The sequence below is a fragment of the Seriola dumerili genome, unplaced genomic scaffold, assembly GCF_002260705.1.
Source record: "Seriola dumerili isolate Sdu_G_001 unplaced genomic scaffold, Sdu_1.0 BDQW01000822.1, whole genome shotgun sequence".
In the NCBI taxonomy this organism is placed as follows: domain Eukaryota; kingdom Metazoa; phylum Chordata; class Actinopteri; order Carangiformes; family Carangidae; genus Seriola; species Seriola dumerili.
Window position 1 is genome coordinate 348,110 of NW_019175077.1, and position 26,490 is coordinate 374,599.

A 26,490-nucleotide genomic window follows, 5' to 3' on the forward strand; every position below is an offset into this window, starting at 1 on the left:
CCTTCAAATATTCCACTCTCTGGTAAAACTGAGAAGAGAAGGAGAAGCAGCACAGCATAGAAGTGAAGTGTTTTTTGAAGCTTTCTGTGGCTGCTGTCGCCTTTTCAGTAAGATGACGAAGGGAGAGTTCACGTCCTTGTGTTTGTGTGTCTGCACTATTCTGTAAGACTGGCATAGACAAAGACTTGCACTGCAATGATGCACTTCATGACATGGTAAGACAGCTTTCAAAAAGACATCATTATTTGTCTTTGTCTCTAATGTACAATTACTATAGATTTCTATGAGTAAGAAACAACAAAAAAGACTTCAGGGCATTATTTTTCATCGGACATGCTCTATGTGTGTTTGTGGTTTTCTGCTCTGCATGTTTGCTGTGAGCGTGTGCTTGTGTTTCTGTGTCTGGATGACCACACAGGTTAAAGCAGAGCTGCAGTAAATAAAAGGATGTGTAGAAAATTTGTCAGTAGGCAAATTACTAGAAATAAACATGTGGTGCGTCAGGGTCTCTGTCCATTCCCAGTAACTGGGAGATTATATTTATACTCCAGAGTTCACAAGTAATTCTGGCTAAAAATTGGCGTTGAGATTGTTGTTGGCTTATTCATCAGTTGATTGGATTTTGGTGGTGATTGGAATATGAACAAACATAGAGGATAGAGATCGAGCTGAAACGAGCTGTTAACAGAAGCTGCCACTGTATGAGTGGGATCTTTGTTCACTGTTATTTAAGGTTTGCCCTCCACCGACCGCCTTCTATAGCTACTGTATGTTCCTGAAATCCAACTTCCCTTTACCTTTATTTTGTGTAACTATGCTGGACACGCAGACCAACCGAGGTCAGAGAATGAATCTCTAATTCATTTACATTTTTCTAGCCTTAGGAATTTTTTTTATTTTTTTTTTACAGCTGCTGGGTGCAGCAAAGCTGTGGTTATACCAAGAAAATAGAATAGGAAGTTAGAATATTTACACTTGCCAAGTGAGTAGTGTTTGCTACGCTGGTGTGATCCATTTCTCTCCAATATGTGGTTACTTAGCCAAAAGCTGTCCAAGCCTTCAACACTAAACTACAGTGCAGAAGGTTAGATGTGGCTAATGTAGTGAGTCAGTTCCAGGACAATGCAAAGAGTGACCTTGGTTCTACTGCTGTTCTCCTCCGCCAAAAAAGCGAGGCAGAAACACATTGTAGCAACAAAAAAAACCACAAAAACCTGATGCACTTGGTCTTTATGAGATTTGTACTCACTTAAGGCTTTTCTATAGCACACTGAAAGATAAAGCTACTGTACTATGGCTCAAGTATTTCAGACACTCTGTGGTGTATTGTCGCTTTTGGAATCATTTCTGTTGTCTGTATGCTCTGAGATGAAGGCTTGGTGACTCAGAGTACAGTGCTCTGTCTGGAGGGATCGGAGGGCAGAATGTTAAACAGAGGCCCGGAGTCACTACTGTCAAAAAGCAAACAACCACAGGGTTCAGACCACATTGGTGTCAAGAATGCAACTGACTCCATTTGTGTGGTAATGACACAGATCTACACACAGTATGTGCATATGTTTATGGAAATATGTGTATATAAGGAGATGTGTGGAAAACTTAGTCTCTTCTGGGTTACAGGGGTATTTTGGGCTTACACTGTTTGTATAAGATGCTTTAGAAATTGGAAATAGTCATTAATTTTAAAATAAATAATGTCACATTTGCCCTTGATTTATGTATTTATTTGTACTGTAACTTACATCCTGCATTTATTTCTTACTGGGAATTACAAAAAGAATGAAAAAGAGTCCAACAGCCAACATTTTTTATTCAGTGGTTTGTATGGGGTTGGTATTTTCTTCCACTCTTGACGGCATGGTGAACATTTTCTACTGCTGCATGCTTTTTTCTTGGTCGGTTTCTGCAGCATTGTTCTGCACTAGAGGGATTAAGCCAAGCAAAAGGCTCATTTTAAGTCAGGTACGGTACCCTGCAGGTGACATTAGTTGCATTGTGAAAATGTAAAATGAAATACTCAAAAGTATTGCTAATTATTGCAGACATTTTGCTCCTTCATTTTGCATTCCACTTCCATTGTTTGAACTTTAAAGGCCGTGTTTGCTGTGGGACTAATTAATTTCTAGCTCACGAGACACACACACACACACACACACACACACACACACACACACACACTCACACATACTTACATTTGTGAATACTGCAAGCACCACCTGCATGGTCAGCAATATGGATAAAGATAATCATAATTTTGGAGGATTGCTGTTTTGTCATAAAATATCCTGTTTGATTTGTCTTATAGTTTGTATTTATGACATATGTAAATTAAATTGGCATCATCTCCACAATTGGTGAGTAAAACTCTTATCTCCCAAATTAAAGAGACAAATGAACTGGGTGCTAGTTTGTTTACTTTCCACTATTTCCTAGTGATGTAAACAGACATCCTGTCGGTTCAGCCGTTGTTCTGAGGACGTTGTTTATGAGACTGTGTGTGCTGCCAGATGCTTCATTGTAATTGAAAGGAAACCGTCTGGACTCTCTGTCCTTCTCCTCCTCCTCCTCCTCCTCCTCCTCCTCCTCCTGCTGCTGGCACTTCAGGAACCTTAGCTCTAAGTGGAACTTTACTGATTCATTTGTTTATACACTCTCACTCCTTCTTTTGTTTCATCTGTCTCTCTACACATCCTCTCTTTATGACATTCTATTTATTTCAACTTAGTTCCACTCTTTGCAAAGTTCGCAAAGTTTCAAGGTTTTTTTTTTTTTTTGGACAAAAGAGCAGAAGATTTTAGTTTGAGCTTCTTTTACATTAAATGGTCCCTTCAAACCATATTGCTCAATTATGCATACGTTTAACAAGTGGAGCTTTTGAGTCGTGGGAGATGTTAGAGCTTTGAGAGGACAGAGATAACCTTACACTCCAGATGGTTTATTGCACAGAACCATCTGGGAGGGCTTCGCTGGAAACTGCTTGGAAAAAGGGCTGGTGCTTTCCAAAAAAGCACTTGGCAGGTGATTGGATGAAACATCTGCCTATCATATGACGTAGTAGGAGAGTGCCGAACAGGAAACACAACACAGCAACAATCTGCAGCCTGAGGAGCTTTGAAAGCTAGTTAGCGTGTCAGTAGACAGTTCTTGCCATCTTTGCGAGGAAAATTTGTGCGTGCCTCAGTTTCCTCCCACACTGCAAAGGCGTGACGTCCAGGTGAATTGTACATGTCAATCAATCAGCTTAAAAAAAAAAAGAAGCCAATAAAAACATTTCAAAATAAAAGTCCTAGTGTAGGTGTATTTTGTAGTTGTCAAGTTAAGTTGTATTACATAAGATTGAATGATCAGTGTTTAAGGATAGCAGGGTTGTTGGAGACAAAACATTCAAGTTTAGTTCGCCAAAATGCAATGCATCACATTTTTTTTATCATAGATGCAAAAGTTACTGTCCGTAGCAACACAATCTGACGATGATTGGTGCAAAATCACACACTGCTCACAATAGTGAGAGTCTGTTATATAGATAGCAGGGAAGGAGTGAAGTGATTTTGGACACAAGCTATATTTCACTGTCCCACAGCACAAAATGACCATAACACACAGTAGGCAAGGATTCAGCAGGATTTCAATTAATACCAATGTTGTATGAAAATCACTTCACATCTGTGAACTTAGCAAATAGTAGCAAAATCCATCAATTCTTTAATTAAACAGTGACTGTGAAAATAGCTGGAAAATAATGCTGTTGTGTTAATAACAAGGAAAAGACATCCCAATACAAGCATACAAACATTTTAATAGAAAGGTAATGTAGCTCTCCCACTCATTCACACACACACACACACACACACACACACACACACACACACACACACACGCACATACACATACAAACACATTCACTCAGACACCCTCATAGATGCAGGCCACCACTGTCGTCTCTGCGGTTACTATGGTGATATCGATAGATATCATCCTTCATTCCCCTGAGTGGCAGAATGGTAAGTGGGGCAGAACAAAGGTGAGACGATGGTCACAGCGAGAAAATACAGAAGTTGCATGTGAGGAAGAATGTACTGGAATGAGACACACACACACACACACACAGACACACACTGACTTTCCATCAACTCTGTATTGACATGGCAGCAGTGCCATACAGGACCAGCTAATGACAAATGAATCATTCTGTTGTGTCTCACTAGTCATTGTATTGTAGCTTGTCATACATGACTCATGGATGAAGAGCAGGCATGGATGGAAATAACGACAAACAAAACAATGATGTCGGCATTAATCACTGACATCTTAAAAATGCTGTAAAGCCTAGAGAGGTGACGCATTTAAGCACATCTACTCTGGAGGGAAATATTGCATCTGAACAGTGATGGAACTATTGAGTTTCTTTACCTAAAGCTGCTATAATCAACGTTAAATCAATATTTAAATACTCAAATGACTGTTTAATTTGACAAGGCTCGCTCATAGTGACAAACGCGCAGAGAATAACTTACCCATCTCTGTAGCTCAGCAGAGCTGTGTGAGTGTTTCAGCTCATTGATTTGGTTTTTGAGATCGCAACCTTAACATTTTGGTTAAGTGTCGTCTCTCACATCAGCCTTGTTTCAAGATGCAGCAGCCAACTGCTTTTTTTTTTTTTTTTTTTTTTTACACACAAGCTCTTAAAAACCCAGCACACGGGATACCTGCGCAGTGCTGAACACAGACAGCGACTAGCTGGTGAACATAGTGGAAAATTGACCATCTAAAATCCAGATATTTCCCTCAGGCATCGGTGGAGAGCAAAGCAGAGCTGGTGGCTACAAACATGACTTCAAATAAATACTTATGTTGCTCAGTGTTGTTCTCAGTACGTGTTTGCTAACACGTTTGCCATAGCAGCTTTAAGTAAGAAGTAATTGTGATAATATGTCAGGTTTGTTTGTGGCTAATTTAACCTCTTTACTCTGTAAACGCTGTGCTGTAAAGTTTAGTCTTCCCCAGCACACCACACGAAGCTGATCGTATGTTTCGTGTGAATGAGGAAAAAGTCAAATATTTCTCTCTTGGATCTAGTTTGTAAAAGTAAAATTGCATTTGACCACTGCATCTGAGAAACTCTGATGAGGGAACAAGCAAAATGATGTTCAGACAGTGGTACACAGATAAACTTCCCTGCTTGTCGAGAATAAACATTAACATGCTGCAGGCTGTATCCATATGACTGACAGGTGACAGTAACGGCTTATTCTTTTTGGATGTCTCTCACAGATGTTATATTGACAGATATTGACGCTGTTGTGACAGAGGTTGACATTGGTATGTAACGAGTGCTGAGCTGGTGTTGGTGTGGCATGCGTTACGAATCCTCAGAGGTTTCGTAGTCTGCATATTTGTATATCATCTTCCCTATGTGTCTCTCCGTATGTGTGTGTGTGTGTGTGTGTGCTGCCATACCTGCTCAGCCGCCTGTCTGTGTGTGATCCTTGCGAGGCGGCTCACTTTCTCTGACAGCAGTCCTTTTGTGTCTACATTGTCCTGAGCTGCTGCAGGTAATTTCCCCACCTATTGTCCCCTTCCACACTGCCAGAAACTATAATTCAACTCTAACCAAGCGAGAACAGTACGGCTCTGTTGAACGCCGCTTCAGTTAGAATGAGACAACTCAGGGAGTGAAGCACGGCTGGAGCGTGTAATGGTTTGGGGACTTGTTATACCATGCTGCGACTGGGCGGACTGGGCCTGGAAATGGAGACACACAGGGCACACATTAAATCCAATACACACTCCTCAAAGTGGATGCTCACCTCACACTGTCTTCAGGCTGTGTGAGGGGAGGTGCTGCTACTGTAAAGGCGGCTGTCGCCTGTTTTTAGATGTGTAGAAAGCATTGTCTTTTTCGGTTGAGTTACAGCATGTCACTGCATGTCAAAGCAGAGTAATGTAAGAGTTTGTGATTGCTGGCGCGCCGGCTCTGCACTGAAACGTCACAGAGCTTTGACAAACAGCAGCACGTCTTTCAGTAAGGCTGAAACTGTGTAACACAGTATCTGACAGCTGACTGTATTCCTGCTGCTGTCATGGGAAAACAGGAGAAACTGTCAGCCTCTTTGGTTTTGATGTATTCGCTATTTGTTTTTCTTGGCTTCATATTTTTCATGGGTTGGACCCATTACACCCTTTCTGGAATAACTTTTAGGGTATTGCTGTTATTTGCAAAAATATATATGTTTACGCATGAGGGAAACGCAAAGTCTGCATCCAGCAGAAACAGTGTGGTGTGAAAGAGTGATGGCAGTGTAATGGCTGTGTTCTTGGCTGTATTACAGTTACCTATGGCAGAGATCGGTCAGCGGCTGTGGCTGCTCGAAGCCTGACTCGCAACCAAAACCACCGGGAGCTTTCAAGTGTCTCTGTTCATTCATCCAGAGACTGCAGCACTGTCCAGCAGGAGCAGCAATGGGACACTCTTGAGTAGATTAATGGCGGAGGCAAAGAGACGGGCCAAGGATGGAAGTCATACAGTTTGGTTGTGCTCGTGTTTTGTCAGCAGCGGGGGCTGAAGTACTGGAACAAGGCCTAGGTTTGGGTTTGGTTTTGCTTTGGCTCTGGTTAGAGGATGGAAATGAGCTAAACGGAGGAGCAGAGGTGGAACTTAAGCCAAGGTGCTCTTGCGTTTTGTCTGGATCTGTGTTTGAGAGGGAGTATGGGCTGTGACCAGGGGATAATATGTAGGTGTACCTGGAGCATGGTCACCCAGAGGACTTACTTCCCTTATCCAATAGCATAATACTCTACCTTTGTGGTCCGGCAAAGCCCTTTCCTGTGCTGTCTGACCTTTTGTCTTCTTAATAAGCAGCATGTCCAAGTACGCTCTCCTCATTTTTACAGCTGGAATGATGAGAAGGCCACAATACATGGAGAACTGCAGGAGAGATATCTAACAGGAGTTAATGGGCCACTAAGGGAATCTGTGATTTTGAAGGCGGGGATGTTGTAACCACTACACCTTCTCTGGGCTTTCACTGTTTACTTTCTCCACCCCCTTCTCTTAAAGTAGACATGTCTAAAAAATATATAATCACCAAATTTCCATTTTGGTTCACTGTAACTCTAGATTTCAGGGTTTGTTTGAAAAAGACACTTGCACAAATATAGCACTAACTCACAAGAGACTTGGCCTGAATGAGCTATAGATAAAACACAAAAAACACACAACATGGTGATGCCTCCACATGCTGAGAATATGCCTGTTTTAAGTTCCAGCACATAATTTGTTTGGAATGCAAAGGGAATTTATCAGATGATCAGATGATGATGATGAGAGGAGAGGGATTTTTCATTCAACTGTCACTTTGTGTTTTTTCTTTTTATATTCTTTTTATGCACAATAGGGAAAGGCACCAAGTACAAGAAACAAAATAATACACTTGACAAGATGACAAAATGGAGTTGGGAATACAGTTGACAAGAGTACAAGAAAAGGGGTTTAGCGGCATTGTGTGCGGTGTAACCTAATAAAAGTATGCAGCTACATCATTATATGGTATGATATGAGCAGGATATTTGCAATTCTGTGACAGGCGTCGGTTCGAAGGACGTTAACTGACGACTTTGTTTCTCTTTATCTTTCAGAAAGCAGTGTTCACGAGGGAAGCACCGGCAACGACAATGATGGCAGCGTCTGTGGCAGTGACTCCGCCTTCTACAAACAGAGTGAAGGTGAGCCATTAGGTGATGACAGGGCAGCATTTTGATTTAAGGCAGTTCAGATTAGTTATTTCAGCAACAGTATAGCAGGAATATAATTATAGTATAATGGACATAATCTTTTTCACTTTACAGTTCTTTCTTGCCCGATGTTTTTGCCATATTGATTTTTTTTCCCACCATTTGTCCTTTGTTCCATTTTCGTAAAAGCCTGAGCTTTTATGTTTATTACCCATTAATTGTTGCCTTAACAAATAGAGACCATTCCGTAAAGGGCAAGAGTGTGTGTGTGTGTGTGTGTGTGTGGGGGGGGGGTCTCATCGGTGCAACACAACACTGACATTAACAGCAAACGTACCGAGACAGTCGTATTTTCAACATTAAACTGCACACACATTAGAATTCACACACATACACAAACATAAATCCACAGCACACATAAAACCACTGACAGGCCTTCTCACACAAATGCACACATACGCAAAATTACAGCCTCCTACACACCACAGACAACACTTTTAGACCCACATGCTTGCGCCATTTACACAAGCACACACAAATAAATATTTAAACAACTAAACAGCCGCAATGTCATGATAAACCTCATTTCATTTATTAGGCAGTAATTACCTATGGGTTGTTTATGCAATGATCAAGATCTGCCATTTAGATAATGGCAGCTCCCACAAACAGACAGTCTCTATGTGTGTGTGTGTGTGTGTGTGTGGGATCTATGCTCTCATCAGATTGTTGTGTTTAAATGGACCATACCAACAGAAACCCTTTTTTTCTTTCAGCTAATGGTTTAAGGCCTGTACGAAATCTGCATTTTGATTTAAGTGTGGGTCAAATTAAGTGCTGTAATGCACAGCTGCTAAGCAGGTGCATAAAAAAATGAAATCATGCAGAAAAAAAGTTCATATTCCAGCTCAATTGGCACCAGTTTTATTGAAAATGCAACGTTCTCGTCATACACTTTCATCAGGCATCAAACTCACTACACTGTTGCCATTTATATCTTCAATCTTACCTTACCTAAAGTTATGTTCAAGCTCCCTCCTCCAACACTCTCCTCTCACCTTGAGACACCTCTGGACGCTGGTTGCTTGCTGTCATTAGTTAGCACTTGAGCCAGTCCAACTAAACCCAGCTCTAGGTACTGTGCATTATATTTTTAGAGTTTTTGTTGGGTGTCATTTTAGTCTCTGATGTTCTTAGTATCAATAATTGCTTCGTTTTGCTGCCTCATGTACCTTACTTAATTGCCTCCAAGAGCTGTTTTCCTCGGCTGCTGTTGCTACAATTGCTGACCAGGTTGGAGAGTGGGCTTAATTACCAGGCCAAATTCTAATCACTCAACATTCATCCTGAGGGAAACATGAATATCTGTACCAAGTGTCATGGCAATCCATACACAGCAGTCCATGAGCCATTTCACTTAAAAATAAAAAAAATGTCAAATTCACAAAGGCACTAAAGGAAAAGGCTGAAATCATTTGGAATCAGTGAATTCGTTAGCATTCATCCCCAGGGAACTATGAATGTCTGTGGAAAATTGAAGGGTAAATTCATCCAATATTTGTTGAGTCATTGCCGTTCAGAGAGCTTTGCCTCAAGCACCAGTAAACTTGGTGTTGGCAGCGTGCAGGAATCAAATTTGTCTTCTCCATGTGGGCAAAAAGCACGGGTATGCATGTGTGTTATTGAATTAAAGACGGTCTGTAGCCCTGTCGCAAAGGTGTATGTTTCACAGATGTTTATGTATCTGTGTGATATCAGGACACAGTATGGCAGAGACTCTCACAGTCGCCCTGCGTGTTGCTGAGGAGGCTATAGAAGAGGCCATCGCTAAGGCAGAGGAGTTCAGTGACAGCTTGGTAAGAATCCTTCTGTTCCTCTTCTTCTTCTCCTCTCTCTTTCCATCCCCTTCTTTTCTTTTCTTTTCTTTTTTGTGTTTTTTTTTTTCCTCTTTGCTTTTCATGCCTGTATTTTCTATCCCCACTGCCTCTGCCATAGCCTCTTACTTCTCCTCTCCTCTTGCCTCTCTCTCGGTGTCAGTATCAGCGGGATGCAGTCATGGTTTTTGGCTAAGACGTCTGCACAGACCCTCTCCTGGTAATTCACAGTCGCTTTGAACTGAATATATTTGTGTGTGTGTGTGTGTGTGTGTTTGTGTGTTTGTGTGTGTGTAGGAGAAGCAGAATGAGGCTCGGTATCTGCGGGACCACAAAGAAGAGCTCATAGAGGAACTTGCAACAACCATTGTACAAAAAGTAGGTTGAGTAAGAGAGAGTTTTATTTTGGCATGTTTACTTTCCCGCTTTTATATGAACACACTGAGTGTGGTTAACCTTATTAATAAAACGTATTCGCGCACTGAAAAGTGATGCTAGGTCCCATCTCTGTCTTCACTTTCTCTGTCTTCACTGTCTGACTGACAGATCAGTAGACCAATGTCATGTTTAACAAAAGCATTTGCATTGATGATACCTTTTAGAGGAGACATGGCTCAGGAACACAGGAAGTTTAAGTTCTTTTGAAAGTCCTTTTGAAATTGAGATTACAGTATTATTTGAGAAGAGAGCAGACAGTCTTTGAAAACGATATTTTAGTCTGTCGGAATCTGCATACAAGTACATTAAAATTCAAACAACTGCTTTAATTTTAATCATATCTCCTCATTTGCATACACATAATAAGTGGAGACAAAGTTTGCAGTTGTTTGATTGCTTTTCAGTTTTAATTAACTTTTGTTGGCCATCAAGTCTTTGAAATAGAAACTGTATTTTTATCTCTACTTTAACGTTGTTGGTGCATAATATCACATGAAAATTCAAATGAAAACTGGATTAATGGTTTTAGGGGTTTCATTATAACAAATTATTCATGGCTAAATGCAAAATACTGTTGTGGAATTTTATTTCCATTTTTGCAATTTGCATTTATTATTACAATTCATTATTTATATACGGCTTGCTACGTATATGCCGACATACCACAAACCTCTCTCATTCTGTCTTATTTCACCTTCTTCTTCCCCTTCCTGGCTTTTTTTTCTCAGATCATCCAGAGGAGGAAGCGTTCAGAGATGCAGACAGAGTATGACTTTGTCTGGCCTCAGCCTCAGTCCTTGATTCAGCCCAGTGAGCTGCCCTCTCCATCTCAACCTCACACTTCTTCACAAGCACCACAGGACCCCCTCAAGACCCCTAACTCCCTCTGGGTCAGTCCATACTGTCACTCAAACTGTACAAACTCGCAAAACACAGATGACACGACAACTGGCAACCATATGAAGTGAGGTCAAAACAAAACTGCTGCTAGTGAGTGTAAACTGCTGATTCTTGACCAGAAGGATTTGCTCTTTGATTGTGCAGCATGTGTTTAAAGAAGGGTGGTTTTTTTTTTTTTTTTTTCAGTGTACAAACTGTACATTCATCACTTCATTTCACAGTACATATAGTATAATGACCTCTGTCTGTGTTTTGGTATGTCTTCATCTGGGTGGACCAGCCGTTGTCTCAGTGTTTTTGCCAGGTTTGAAAAACACAGGAATGTGGTGGTTGGCAGAAAATGACTTCAACTTTTCAGTATCGCCAGCCACTTTGTCGATGTGGTCCCATTTAGCATTGTATTTTGTAGTCCTAGCGAAAACCTGTGGTCATGAGTCTGTCTCACTTATAATTAATCCTTTGTGCAAAGATGTGATACTTCCTGGATTAAAGTGTTCTCTAAAGTGAGGACCGTTTTTATTAGGATGTTGCAGAGCCAGATACAGATTTAAAAAACTTAAACTAATTTAGAAGATTGTTTGGACTTGGCAGAGATATGGTGTCTCCATGAGGAATAAAAATACACTATGAGGCAGTAAAGTAGACCCAAAGGTATATGGTTAATAGAACATTTTCCACTGTTTTGGAGAATTTTACAGTGGATTTTGTTTTTAAGTAGGCAAAAGGAAAGCATGAAAAGTATTGCAAATGTGATTTGTACCTAGTATGAATCAATTCTGATTCATATCTTGAGAGTGAGGAAGGAGAAAAGCCAGAGACGACAGCTTACCTAGCATTGTTTTGCTAAATGTTCCAGTTGGTATACAAGTACACATACGCAGCAGCAAACAGGTTGTACAGATACATAGTACGCACAGGAGCGCATTCACAAGAATCAGCAGTACACACACACCTGACGGTGGTTCACACTACTAGTCAGCAGGGACTCACAGAGATTTGTCATCGTCCCATGTGAGAGAGGCATCAAAGCTGCGCTCCCCAGGCCTCTCCGTTCTGTTTCCTGCTGTTTCACTCAGCGAAGATCAAAGTCCTGTGAAATTCGGAGGGATCCTCTTCAACTGCTCGGCCTGCCATGGGACGGGCTCTGTTTATCAGCTCTTTCCAAACACACTCAATGAAACACAAAGCGTGCACACTCAAATCTGTGCTTTACCTTAACATTGATCCTTGCTGTAATGGTAAATACAGTTGTGGGTGGTTGCATGCTAGCCATTATAATAATCACTTTTTTTTTTCTCTTATTCTTCTGTGTCCTGCAAGATCCTGCTTTTTGTTTTGATGTTAAATCAAGATCTGCTTCAGATACACTGATTGTTCACCAATAGGACTGCACCTGCATTCGATATCCCAATGACATAATGGCAGAAGCTCTCCCTCTTATACAGACACGCACACACACGCACGCACGCACACACACACACGCACAGGCACGAAGACAGATTTGTAGCGCTTCCCTTGTCCAGCTTGTTATTTAGTTGTTTTCTAGCTCCACCTGCTGTTGAGAATTATGACTCACAGCCACAGTTGTAGTCTTTTCCTTTACATCGTGTAATTACTTTATCACTCTACTACCATTATACTTAAAAAATAAAAGCATCTGCCCACTGAATAAATGTAAATCTACTTTATCTGTTCCTGGCTACTGTGCACACTGCAGTATTGCACTGTCTGGAGCTTCTTTGACTGAAAGTCTGTTGAGCTTTAAATTTCCAGAGCTGTCAAACATACCATTCATTCTAACAGTTTGATTAAATTTATCTGCGTGTGTGTGTGTGTGTGTGTGTTTGTGTGTGTGTGTGTGCAGCGGTCTCGGTCAGCGTTCTCCCTCACCAGTGACGACTCCCCAGAGAAGGGTCCAGAGGAGGAGGGCGCCGGAGCAGGTGGTGGCTTGCAAGAGTACGCTTCCCTGAAGAGGGAGGCCAAGGCCACGTCTCTACCGAGCTGGAAGAGTGTTGATCGCCTAGACAACTCCAGTAAATATCACTAAGGCTAAGCAGACTTCATTTGACTTCTCTTGCTGCCAAAGTTGTTGCAGCCACTAATGTCAATTCAATGAATTCAATTCAGCCAATATTCTGTACCCACTTATAGTATCTTTGATGTATGAGTTATGTATGAGTTAACTACACTCTTGTGTATAAACAGATGTATCTATTCTTTTTTTTTCATGTTAGATGCTGTATTTTCAGAACACGAATTAAGATTAATGCAACATTATGATTCATGTCTCCCTTTATGTTTGGGTCATATTTACTGTCTCTCAGCAATGTATTCAATTCTAATTAGCCTTTGTTTTACATTGCACTTTTAAGTGATACTTCACCCAACATCCCCCTTTTTCATTCAGCCTGTTACTCTAATGGGTCAAACTCTTGCATCCCCAAAGGCTCTTGTAGAAAGTACAGGTGGAGATACACTGTAAGACTTTCTGCTGCTGTCTGCTCATGTGCATCCAGGTGCATCCTCAGTGCTCCAGAGCCCAGACGGTAACTGGATCGCTCTGCACAGTTCTCAGCTGTCTCGGCCCAGCCTGCTCACCAAGAGGAAGAGCCTTGTGTTCAGTGTGTTGGAAAAGGAGTCAGGCGTCGTCTCAGCTTACGACGAGATGGGATCCGACTCTGACGAGGACAATGAAGGCGGCTGGGGTTCGGCGTTGAGACAGTTCCGGCGCAAATTGTCCGACGAGACTTACTACACGGACTCACAGCACGACCCGGAGTGGACGTACACCCAGCACCTGCCCATTACCTCACCATCCTCTGGCCAGTACACAAACACAGAGACTCTCAACTCAGACTCTGAGGCTTCGTCAGTGTTGTCCGCGTGTCCTCGCAAAACACCTCATAACCTGTTGAGGAAGAAAGGACCACCGGAAACACACCTGCATCCTCAGCACCAGCCCCTGTACCACCAACACCTTCAGCAGAACTGCTCTCCGTATCCTCTCCATTCAGATGCACTGGATGTGAACTTTAACCCTAAGGTGATTTGTCTTTAAATGTATAACATTACTTAGTCTACCATACAAAGTCTGGTGTAAACATAGTCTTTTATGTTGGTAGATAAGATGAATTTACACAGAAAATATGACGTATTGTGTCTCACAGGTTGGTCATGGAAAAAACAGTATATCTACATAAATACATTAAAAGCATGTGAAAAAGTAGACCATACAATATCTACTTTTCATAAGTTAATAATAAAACATATAAATTTATAGGCAGCAGTAGAAGAAATGTTCACATCCTTTGTTTAAAAAAATATCAATATGGGCCCCTCGGTGGCTCACCTGGTAGAGGGCGTACCATATGGACTTAGTCCTATCTGCAGTGGCCCTGGGTTCAAGTCTGACCCATGGCCCTTTCCTGTATGTCATCCCCCCTCTCTCTCTTTGACTCTCCTGTCTCTCTCTCACTGTACTATCAAAAATAAAGGCAAAAGTGCCAAAAAATATAACTTAAAAATAATATAAATAATATATATAATATATATATATATATATATTACTTTCATTCAAAATATTACTAATATATTATTAATATTATTATATTTAGTGAAAATAAAGAACTATTATTAGCAAATTAACTTAAAGTAACAAAGTAAAAATACTCATACTGCAGAAAAATGGTTCCTGTAGTAATGATAGCAATGATATTGATGATAATTATAATGATAACAATGATATGTAATAATAGTAAAAATGTGGTATGTTTTATCTACTTTATATACAGTTTGGTAGATTTTTTTGGGAGGCGGCCACAAGATAATTTAATAGTTTAATGAGGCAGGAAAGAAGAAAAAGCAAACTGTGCTACACAACTTTGTATTTGTGATGTGTATTTTTTCTAATCTTTGCTCTTTCTGTGAATTAACTATTAACTAAGAGATAATCTTTTAGCCTCTGACAATTATTTAAATGAAAAGGGAAATGTCTCTTTAGCCCAAACTAGACTCTTAATCTGAGAACTAGGTAGTAACTACAACTGTAGTGGAGTGGAAGTATTGCAACATCAAATGGAAATACCCCAGTAAAGTACAACGACCGCATAAGTGTGTTTAAGTACATTAGCATTGAGCAAATGTACTCAGTTCATTTCCACCACTGTTCCCAGGTGATGGGAGACAGCAGTGAGGCCGAGGAGAGACAGAGCGATCCTGTCAGGAGGTCACGGCGACGCAGGAAAAGCAAGAGGGAGTCCTCCACAGAGCAAAGCAGGCTTGGAGGCCAGAGCCACACACAGTCCATCTACCCCATAGTGCAGGTAAATTATCACAAGTATAGTTGATTATTAATAATGTTTTTGACTTGAAACTGTGCCAGAGAAAAAAGGTTCTGTGTGGTTGTAAAACATTGTTTTACCAGTTAGAGGCAGTATTTGTATTTGCAGTCCAATCTAATCTCTTCAGTAACTCTGTAGTCTTTAGCATTTTTGCATTCATGTTCCTCCCTCTTAATTCAAGGAGAACAGTGGTTTTCTGCTCAACGCCCTGCTGAAGAGGGGTTTAAGTGAGGAACATCCAGTACCAGACACTATGCCAGCGGCCACAGCTGCACCAGACGCCTTCAAATTAGATGCCATGACACCAGAGCCAGAAGACTTGGACACGGTGGCCCCGAATTCAGCGTCCCTGAGCCCCCCGCAGTCCCACTCTCTAGCTCCGGAGTCCCAGCTCTCGGCCAGCAGCTCAGGGCCCGGAGACCCTCTGGAGGAGGAACTACGATCCAGACTCAGCCAGCTGGTCAACCGTGCCAACAGCAAAGACAGCAGCTCATCTGAAGAGGAGTGCTCAAAGTGGCCTGTGGACAAGCAGACAGATAAAGAAAGTGACAGACAGAGAGAGAAGACGAGGCTGAAGGACATGGAGAGAGAAAGGCAGAGAGCAAGTGACAGATTGAGAGAGAAAGCAAGTGAAACAGTGGAACAAGTGAATGGACAAGAGATGAAAAGAGGTGAGAGACTAATAAAGAGTCTCTCTGTGAGAGAGGAAGGGAGAGTGAGGGAGAGGAGGTTAGAGAAAGCAGTGGAATGTTTGGAAGAGAAAGTAGATGACCAGGAACAAACGAGAGGAGACAAGAGAGAGCCAAACAGACAAAGTAAGAGACAGCATAAAAGAGATGTGGAGAAGGAAGCCGCACAGAGAGGAGGAGGAGGAGGAGGAGGGAGGAGGAGGAGTGGCTCAAGCACAAGTTCACCTGCTATTACACCTTCATCCCAGGAGGGGGTGCTGTCAGATAACCAGGTAAGGAGATTTTTAAAAAGTACCATGTATATTTGTGTCCACTGCTCGCCTTCTGCTTTTGTCGCTGCACTGCTAGAGCTGTACCTTCTGTCTGTCTGCCTTATGATACATCTCTTTTCCTTTCTGCTTTACTTCCCCCTCTTCATCTTCTCACCGTATCCATGTATCTGTGTGACAATCACTGCTGTCCCTCATCCTGTGTCTTCCCTCTTTGTGCTTCTCTTCTTTTTTGCTGCCCTATGTCTTTTCTGTGTGTGCACGTGTGCGTGCGCGTGTGCGTGTGCGTGTGCGTGTGTGTGTCAGGAGGGACAGAGTGACTTGGAGCAACAGCAGAGGCTTCAGTTGCTCTCCTCTCTCTTACAGCAGGTGAGATATCGACTAGAAAGCTAAGGCATCCTGTGATATCATGTGCAGGATGCTTGAGGACAAACTACTGTAATTAAACCCCCACCCAACCTCAGTGCACAAATACAGCGCACACACATGTACACACGCATGTATGCATGCACAGATGTGTAAATATCTTACACCTATTCAGACAACACATCCATTGTCACTAAATGCACTGTAATGTATTTACTTCTCACTTAAATGTCCAGGCATGCTGGTTGTATAACGGTTGTGTACATGTGTTTATAATGGTCTAACTTTGTGTACTGGTGTTATATTTCTGTATTTCTTTATGCAAATAATGTAGACAGTATCACATCAACATCCAGAAAGGTAAAGTTCAGCCCCTTTAAAGTAAAATGGCAAAGTCTATTTTCTAGAGTCACGGCTTTGCATGAATCATACAGGAAGGCATCTGACAAAGAAGAGCTGCAAATTTAATTATTCCATTAATAAAAACCTCAAAAGGTCAGAATGCAACCGAGCCACAGGCCCAGTTGTGTTTTGTGTGAGAAGCAATTTTTTACTCTTTTTGACTGGAAAAACTGCCTCTGCTCTGTTGCTATCACTTTCTTCATCTACAGGTTTAACCAATTCAACATCTTAGCTGGTAGTTGCGTTCTGTGAAATGTAAGAAACAAAGGCAGGCAGAGTTAAAATGGGTAAAGTAAATTAAAAATACTTCCTAAAATGCACAGAGCATGAGCATCCTAGATGAAAGTAAGTAAATTCAGTTTTAGTTTAGTTTAAGTTTAACCAAAACAAGTTCCAACAATAACAATTAAAATGTACTACACAGTGAAAAGAGACATCCATATTTCAAAGAAATGAAAATGACACCCTTTATATAATTTTTTTTTTATATATATAAAAAAAAAATCCCTAAAAAAAGAAAAATACAGAAACTCCCAAAGTCAACATCAACATCTGCTTTAATTCTAGTTCTGTTCTATTGAAGTCATTTTAACACATGAACGATATCACAGCTTTATGATACACACTAAATCTGAGCAGGTTTGGGAATGTAGTATGTTCGTTACAAAGTAGCAACAGTAACTGTAACTAGTATTAACCTACTCAACCTATGAAAGAAGAATGTCAGTATGCGTACTAACCTGTCTAACCATTCCTGAATGTGCTGCTGATCTACACTATTGTCCAGCAGTGCAATGTACAAAGGAAATACGGAAATACTAAGGCTTCTGCTTTTTCTTTGTGAATGTGAAATGGCGGTGGCATCCCAAAGTTGCAGTTTGATTGATGTCTGCTGGCGAACACATTGCATTATTTCCTTTTTAAATTGTTGAAGTACATTGATTCCTAGTATCCTAATGACACAAGCCTGTATAGTGTATATGTAGTAGGCTGCATACTGAATGTTGTTAGTATGTATTGTGGTATTAGAGGACAGTGTAAATATCCAAAAAATCAGACACTGCCCTCACTTCATCAACTAGATGTCAAACCTATATTCCCTTAGGTTAAAAGCAGTGTTGATATTTTCACATAGTTAATCCACTCAATTCATGAGTCTAAGTCTAAACCCACACAAACTCAAGCAAAGAAACACACACACACACACACACACACACACACACACACACACACACACACACACACACACACACACACACACACATTCACACACACACTTGGGCATGAACTTATGAGCTCACCTCCTGTACTATTATATTTGATGTGTGTGGGTTGATGTTGTGATGTTGGTCATTAGTCAGACGTATTATAAGAGCTGCTGTGAGTAATGCTTGTCTTTTACAATGCAAATGGCACATGTGGTGGGACCCATTTCTGCTGGTTTTTGAAATTTGCCAAGATGCTTCAGTTTGATGTGAATTGAAGAAAACATTTTTTTCATTACATACAGTATATGTATATACATACATATATATATATATATATATATATGTGTGTGTGTGTGTGTAAATGAACTGACACATACATACTGTATTATTTGTATAGATAGGTATGAGTCTGCAGCTACGCTAAAACCTCTTGTACTTAGGCGCAGCAGTTAAAATGAGAGAAATGAGCAGACAAAAGACAACAATGACCTTTACACTGAATCTATCAGACCGTGAAGGACTGTGAGAGTGTAAATGAGGTGTTGAACCTCAGGATGCTGAGCAGCATATTGCCTGTCAGGAGGAGAAGGTCAGTGAGTTCTCTACCGGGCTGAAAACGGAGACTAAAGAGAACGAGTCTCTGTCAAAACAGGGAGGAGTATCTTACCACCGAGCTCCAGAGGCAGCAGACCTGGAGACTGCAGAACTCATAGAAGCAGGAGAAGTTTGCATCCATCTAAGACTCCTACATCTCAGCCGCTTCCACTATTAACAGCTGTATGTACGCCACAGGGCAGCATGTATTTTGTTGTAGTTGTAAAGTTAAGTTGTTAAGTGATATTGCACACAACACTGAATGATCCATTTTGAGGGCAGCAGGATTGTTGGACACAAAACGTTCAAATTGTATTTATCACTGGCTCCCTATCCCTGTAGCTTCCCTATCTTGTGGTATATTTTTCCATTTATTTTAAGGGCATAATTGTGTCAGATTTATGCACTATATAGTGTTCTCCAATTCCTCACAGTTAAGCAAAAAGAGTACATTGCATGTACACTACTTTCTGCAAACAATCCCCTAAAGGTCTTGCATTTTACATGAAAGGTGCAAAAATTATTGCTGCATGACAAAGGAAGTGATTTCATACATGGCCTATATTTTACTGTCTCATAGCACAAATATCTATTTTGATTAATATCGGTGTATAGACGCTGACAAAAGTACAATACATTATATTTCTGTCTTAATATGGAACCACAATAGATTTTTTTTAGTTGAGTTTATCGTACATTCAGAGCATTGAGACATATATGTATCTGATTTTGATCTGCATGGTGACGGACCGGTTCTTTGGAGTGGATGAGAAGAACAGACTCTCACCAAACATCCATTTCTGCATTGACCAACCCAATAAGTCAATATCTCAGAACGTCCATCTCTGCTGCTCGGGCTCCTCTTAAGATCACCGAATGGTGATTAGACAAAAGAAAAGAGGTTTGGTCCTCAGCCTTTTAATTTCTCATCCAGTTCTGTATCTTGTCTTTACCAAAGCAATGCCCCTCATCTCTTACTTATCCCTACCTGCCTCTCTGGTCACCAGCTTAGACAGACTGTCCCACTGTCTGTCTGCCTGAGAGAGATCAATACACGTCCGATCCCAAGATTAAAGCTTTAGCCAGTGATTCATTCATTATTGATTTACATCTGTCTCTCTTTACTGCCCTCTCCTTTTCTTGCTCTGTGTTTTCATCTATTCAGAAAAAAACAGAAGCTTTCTTTAAAAGTCATGTCCACCACTGAATTATTATTTGTCACAGACAGCCTGAATTTGGAAACTATCTTGGATTTGGATGAACAAGCTGCTCTAGTTAATCAAAACATTGACAATGACAATGACTCACGTGGTTTTTCATTTTTCTAGTGGCATTTTCTCAAATTAATTAACTGACCTGTGATATTTAACGACCTTATTTTTTACTGATTATTTTTTATCAGCATGTTCTTATATATATTTTTTGCTTTTGCCCATAATGGACAGGCAATGGATCCCTGTTTAAAATTTATAGCTGATTGAATTCCTGATTCTTTAGCTGCATAAGCACCATAATTCCTATTCTAGAGATCATCGTACATCGCTTTTTGAAATGGGCTGCAAAGTAATGAGAAACATTCTGTCCACTGCGACATTTAACTGTTCAAAGCCCGAAAAACAAAAGATAAATCATTCCTCTGATTCGACCCTTCGTTGTTTCCCTCGCTCCTCCTCCTTCCTCACTACAGCATTTTTTGCACCGTCTGATTTGTCTTCCAGGTCAAGCATGTGCAGATGTGCGTGTTCACAAAACACTTGATTAGACGTCAGAAAAAGTGTGACAATAATGTGTGTGTGTGTGTGTGTGTGTGTGTCACCTGCACAATGTTCTTTTACACAACTTTGCAGCTTGAGCACACAGGGTTAACACGGGGTTAAAAAACACAAAATGTTTTAAGCGGTAAAGGTACATTAAGTTTATTTGCTCCTCTTCAGTTTCAAATGTTTGTTCCTACTCTAATCATTTTATAATATCCCAAAATTATCATTGCATAAATGTAATTTGTTACATCCCCTTCCTCATTATTATTTCATGTCATTACACTACATTAAACCCTTGTTTTGTCGTTAATGTGGTGTTTATAGATTTTATGTACATGCCTCCCAAATGTTTCCCCATACATTAATGCCTTTGTCTCTTAAAAGGTTTCTCTGTTCTCAGGATGTACCATGTAGACTAATGACAGTTCTACTGCGTGTGTGTATGTGTGTGTTTTTAAATGAAGCAGAAGTACTCGGCGGCCTCTCTCTGCAGCATCACTACAGAGGTGCTGAAGGTTTTGAATGCTACAGAGGAGCTGATTGGTGAGGCCGGAGGTGAGAGCTACACCCCGTCTGAGTCCATGAGCGCTTCTCCCATCTCCAGCAGCTCGGAGAACCGCAGGCTGGACCAGAGGCTGACCAAGATGGAGGAGAATGTAAGTCCAATATTTTAACCCCTCTACGGATTTCTACTCAATAGTAAAAGGACTTGGTGAATCAATCTTAATGGGAACTAAAAGTCTAACTCATCTTCTCCATGCAGGTGTACCTTGCTGCCGGTGCTGTCTACGGCCTTGAGGGGGCGCTGGGAGACCTAGAGCAGTGTGCCCGCAGTATTAGCAGTGGTACCACAGACACGGAGCTGGCCTTCCTGGAAGACCAGGTGGCCACTGCAGCCGCTCAGGTCCAGCAGTCTGAACTACAGGTACTGAAGGAGAACACACTTCTCGACCTTATATGCAACTGCTTTGATCTTAAGTTGGCTTTGCGCCCCAAAATATGGGGGCAATGTTCTTCCAGCTCAGATTCTGGGATTTTAGGGCATCTTTACACGCTATCTCCTGACTAAAACTAAATAAAGATTACAAGAAGTATTGCATGAATCATGTTGTATTCATTGTATTAATCTTTGTTGAATTAAATCTTTTTCTTTTTTTTGAAGATATCAAACATTGAGGCCAGGATATCATCTCTGAAAACAGCTGGGTTGAATGTGACTGTCTGCAATCGCTTCTCCAGATACAAGGTATCCCGCTGCCCTTCAAGTTTCCTAACACTGTCACACACAGCCATGCATACAGTACACTTAATACCAATATGTATATATATATATATATATATATATATATAAAATCAAGAAAAAATAGTAGATATAGAAGCATATATAGCTATGTAATCAGGATGATTTGCGATTTTTTTTAAAATGTGCTTTAAGTGTATAACACAAAATTCTCTGATTACAGCCTGAGACTCTGGACTCATCACGCCATCAACGGAGAAAGCTTCCAGCACCTCCACTGAAAGGTACCCAACAAGTTTATTTTGCTCTGTTCAGAAAAACCATAAAGTACACACACAAAATAAAAAAAAAATGTATAAGCAGAAATAAATAAAATGTAATAAACAGTGAGGATAAGTATCATTTTCACTTTGACAAATCTGCCCCCAAACCTAAATATTTATTGAAATAAATTGATGTGAAATGAGACTGTAATTTAGTGTTTATAATAAAAGAATAGTTTATTATGTGTCTTGTCACTGAGTATTAAATTTAAACCAAAATAAAAAAAAATAATATATTAGCATAATTAGAGTTATCAGCACTGAAGCAAAATTAAGGGGTTGATGCAGTCTAAACTCACACCAAATACAAGATTACTTAACATTTTCAATAATTACTTTTCAATTATTATTACTGGGGAAAACACAATCATCTGTTTCACTCCGCAGTAGTTGATGTAAGGATCCAAGATGTGGAAGGTGTGTACTGCTGTGATATTCTACCCACCTACTACTTAATACTTACCAGTCATCAGGTTAAGCAAAAGTAAAGTGAGTTATACAGTGCACCGCATCGATCCATACTCTCCTAACCACAAACACTGCTTAACAGGCTTGTACCCGCTCTCTAAGTGTGTGAGTGTGTGCATGAAAGAGAAACAGCTAGAGATGGACAGTGAGACAGAGATGAGGGGACACTTTTATTCACCTTTAGTTCACGTCACACATTTTGCGCTTTGTCCTAAAAGAAGAGATCGGCCGCTGAATGGATGCAAAAGTGAATACATCTGCTAGAAAGGGACTAAGGAACTGAAAAGCTCCATTAGATGTAACGCAGCCAAATGGAATCACACACAGCACAGGAGGATAAGGCTGTTTTATCAGACAACAAGAAGTCGGTTCCTTTTCATGTCAGTGAAAGCCTTTTTCTGTTGGGGCTTTTTTTATTTTCTTTTTGTCTTATTTTTTTCTTCACCAGCATCCACACAATAAGCTCTGATTCAGGGTGTCTTTTTCAGCGGCTTCACGGCTACAAAGACAGCATGCCGGACAATGGGGCAAAATCAGTGACCAAGACATGTAATGATATCATTGATTTCAGCTGAGAGTGCCCTTTTTATCAGTCCGTCATACAGCATGCTCTAAATTCATGGCCAGGAAAACTGTCCTGACATTTGAGATATAAGTCAGCTGTGTTCCTCTGGATCATATGTGATTGATAGTTTCTCTTTTTCTGGACAACCCAAGCTTTTTTTGCAGGAGATTTCTTTTTAAAATGCTGCTTTTTCTTAATGCTGGGCTATCTTGCATTTCAGAAAAGTTGGAGCCAGAGCAGCAGGTGAAAGTGTTTCGGCCATAGTGACAGTCAGGCAGCACAACGAGTCCCTCAGGGCCACTTCAGAACCCCAGGGACGGGGGCCGTTCTCATCCAGTGCCTTGACCCAGCGTCCGCCTTCAGCTCAAAGCCGAGCAGGGACCAACACCTGCCCTGTGTGACCCACCAAGCACTGGCTCTTTCCCTATTTCCACTTTATCCTCCATTTTCCCCTCACATAACGCGTCAAGCACGGATGACTCGACAGCTGGTGTCTCTGCCTTAAAATCTGCAAACACTCCTCATGACCCAACTCCAAAAGAATACCTGTACAGACAAAGAAAAACTCTCATTTCCTTTTTCTATCTGTTTGCAAGAGTATTGTGGTTTAATGTACAATGAAGATGTGGAAAAATCATGTGAAACTTTCTGTGATTCAGTGTCCCTAAAAGAGGCTGAGCCGTGTTTTATACTGCATCTTCTTTCTCACCAAATGATATGTCATGAGGAATTTTATCATACTGTAAGCCCCTCCCCTTCAGAGCTTTTTTGGATGATTGTCAGTTCACACACACACACACACACTCACACACACACAAAGCTATCATTTTAGGGATGATTGTAAAACCTTTGACATTTTAACCATTTTAATGCACTTACCAGAAAATAGTGTTTGATTGAAGAAAGTATCAGGGTCAAATCATTTTTGTCCTTTCCTGCCGGTAAAAAATACTAAACGATAATAAATGAAAATAAAGCACAGTTGAGAAATATGTCAATCATGGTGGACAGCCTAAAACAAACCAGTTAAAAGAATAATGCAACATTTATATAATGTCCTTATTCACTTTCTCACTGAGAGTTAAATGAGGGGATCCAGACCACTGGATTGCACACTAAATATAAAGAAACTACATTATAGCTATCTGATGGTTAGTTAAGATTAGCATAACAATGAAAAACAGGGAAACAGTTAAAACAGTTAGCCTAGCTCACAGAAAAGGTAAAAAAAAAAGCCTACCTCCATCTCTGTAAGTGGCAATAACTGATTTTTTAAATCTTTTTTTTTTTTTTAAAAAAGCAGCAGAATCAACGAACACAACACTGATCACATATTAAGTTGTTGCTCATTTATACATATTGCAGTTATGGATTACTATAGTGATGGCTATCATTTGGATTTTGCCACCCAGTGAATGTAAGTCCAACATACACTTTACTTTTAGCCCTGTTTTTAGTCTCTCAAAACTCTTGAGGGAAGTATCTGGCTCTTTAGCTGCTAAATGCTCCTCTATTTTCACCAGCTAGCCACTAACTGTGTCTGTCTGATGTTTGGTGCTGGGCAGGTAGTGGTTTTTTAGAGCTTTTTTGCTGAAAACAGCTCCATGCTCTAACGGCAGTGAGAGTGAACTGAAACAATAAAGTTGTGGGACTGAAAGCCAAACAAGCTATAGCTATATAAAGCTAATAAAGCTCCATAAAGTCGAGGGAACCTGCAGATTTGGGTGATAATGCTCTAGGTTCATCAGGAAAAGTGACTTTCACATTGTCATTTCATACACTGATATAAAATGATAAGTTATAGGCACTTTAAATCATACAAAAAGACATATTTTTGGTACCTTTAGACAGAACCATGCTACCTGTTTCCCTGTTTTGAGGATTTTAACTAAGCTAAGCTAAGCTAACTGGCTTCTGGCATTAGCTGCTTTTTTAGTGGACAGACATGAGAGTGGTGTTGGTCTTCTCATATAACTCTCAGCAAGAAAGCAAATTAATGTATTTTCCAAAATGCCATACTATTTCTTAAATAAATGCCAACTGTAATGAGGATTTTTTTTTTTCCCAGGCAGCGCTCTCCCATTCATTTAGAAAAGGAAATATTGGTAAGACCTGATCAGTAGATATACGTATGCTAAAGCCTTAATGTGGAAGCTGTTGGCTTTTACAGTGAAATTAGTTAAAATAAGGTTTGAATAAGTCTGAGTGTCAAACCCATATTGGGCTCAACATAAACCTGCATAGGTCTGACATTCAGGTCTGGTTTGAAAGAGTTTTTTTTTCTTAATTTTATTTTTATTTGGAAAGGACAACATCAAAGAATATACAAACAACTGCAGTATTTTTACAGGAAGCCCTTTTCCATTTTTTATATGTATGCATATGTATGAAAAGAAGCAACTCAAGACAGAGTAGAAATTGTGGGCCATAATTCAGACTTCAGGTACATTTCCATTCACCTCCACTTCACCTCCAAAAAGAGTTTATCTACCTCTTTATACACTTGTCCTTATATAGGTGTTAATATATACTGCATATCTGCACCCACCCACATACCCGCAAATAAACAGCAAATAAATACGTGGCCCTTTTTCCTCTCTCCATCATCAAAGTTTTCAATTTTACTTTCTTAGATATGTTCCTTCCCCCTCTGTTAGAAATGTATTAGAACCATAGGAGCTTACTTTATTTCTATTCCCATAATGAGGAGGAAAAAATAGAATACAAGATATTAGTGGAATCAAATAAAGGCTGCTTGCATTGGGGTTATAAATTCAATCCATTTATTCCAAATTTGGTAGAATACTTTTGGATTGGAGTGTCAACTTTTTCCAGTTTAAACATTTCTAATGTGGGTGATACTTGGTTTAACCGCTTTCTAGTAATCAATTTTTTACTTGCTGCCAAAAGGCCCTGTAGCGGCTTTATATCTGTCCTCTGTTTAAAAACAAAACATGACCCAGATAAAGTGTCCCCAAGTTCAGAAGTATTTGAGTGATGAATACTGTACTTAATGTTTTGTGAATAAGCTCATTGTAGTGCAGTCCCAAAATAACTGAAAATGATTTGCATCCATTGATCCACATTGTCTCCAACAAGCCAAATTTGTGTTCTTATATTTTTCCAGGTGTGGGGTCTTAAAATATTTTATAATATTTTTCCAGCATTGTTCTCTCTGTTCTAGAGAGTTAGGTGAGGACCACTGAAAGCTGCCAATTCTCCCCCACGCCTCCTCAGAAAGCATCATGCCGGCCTCTCTTTCCCACTTTTTCTTTAATGAACAAGGTGTTTTCATTTTTAGCAAGAGAGCAATGTACAATTTA

The 26,490-nt window shown here is 40.3% G+C and overlaps 1 protein-coding gene across 1 annotated transcript in view; it reads left to right on the forward strand.

Moving 5' to 3' along the window:
* myrip (myosin VIIA and Rab interacting protein) overlaps positions 1 to 23,568 on the forward strand; it is a 101,200-nt gene extending 77,632 nt beyond the window's left edge. Inside the window, exons 4-17 of the mRNA XM_022766265.1 lie at positions 7,636 to 7,722; positions 9,490 to 9,587; positions 9,903 to 9,983; positions 10,772 to 10,933; positions 12,808 to 12,976; positions 13,460 to 13,986; positions 15,116 to 15,265; positions 15,465 to 16,244; positions 16,548 to 16,610; positions 21,036 to 21,227; positions 21,335 to 21,496; positions 21,734 to 21,817; positions 22,035 to 22,138; positions 23,388 to 23,568. Coding sequence (XP_022621986.1) covers positions 7,636 to 7,722; positions 9,490 to 9,587; positions 9,903 to 9,983; positions 10,772 to 10,933; positions 12,808 to 12,976; positions 13,460 to 13,986; positions 15,116 to 15,265; positions 15,465 to 16,244; positions 16,548 to 16,610; positions 21,036 to 21,227; positions 21,335 to 21,496; positions 21,734 to 21,817; positions 22,035 to 22,138; positions 23,388 to 23,568 — 2,840 coding nt within the window. The remainder of the gene's footprint in view (positions 1 to 7,635; positions 7,723 to 9,489; positions 9,588 to 9,902; positions 9,984 to 10,771; positions 10,934 to 12,807; positions 12,977 to 13,459; positions 13,987 to 15,115; positions 15,266 to 15,464; positions 16,245 to 16,547; positions 16,611 to 21,035; positions 21,228 to 21,334; positions 21,497 to 21,733; positions 21,818 to 22,034; positions 22,139 to 23,387) is intronic.
* Positions 23,569 to 26,490: the final 2,922 nt, after the last annotated feature.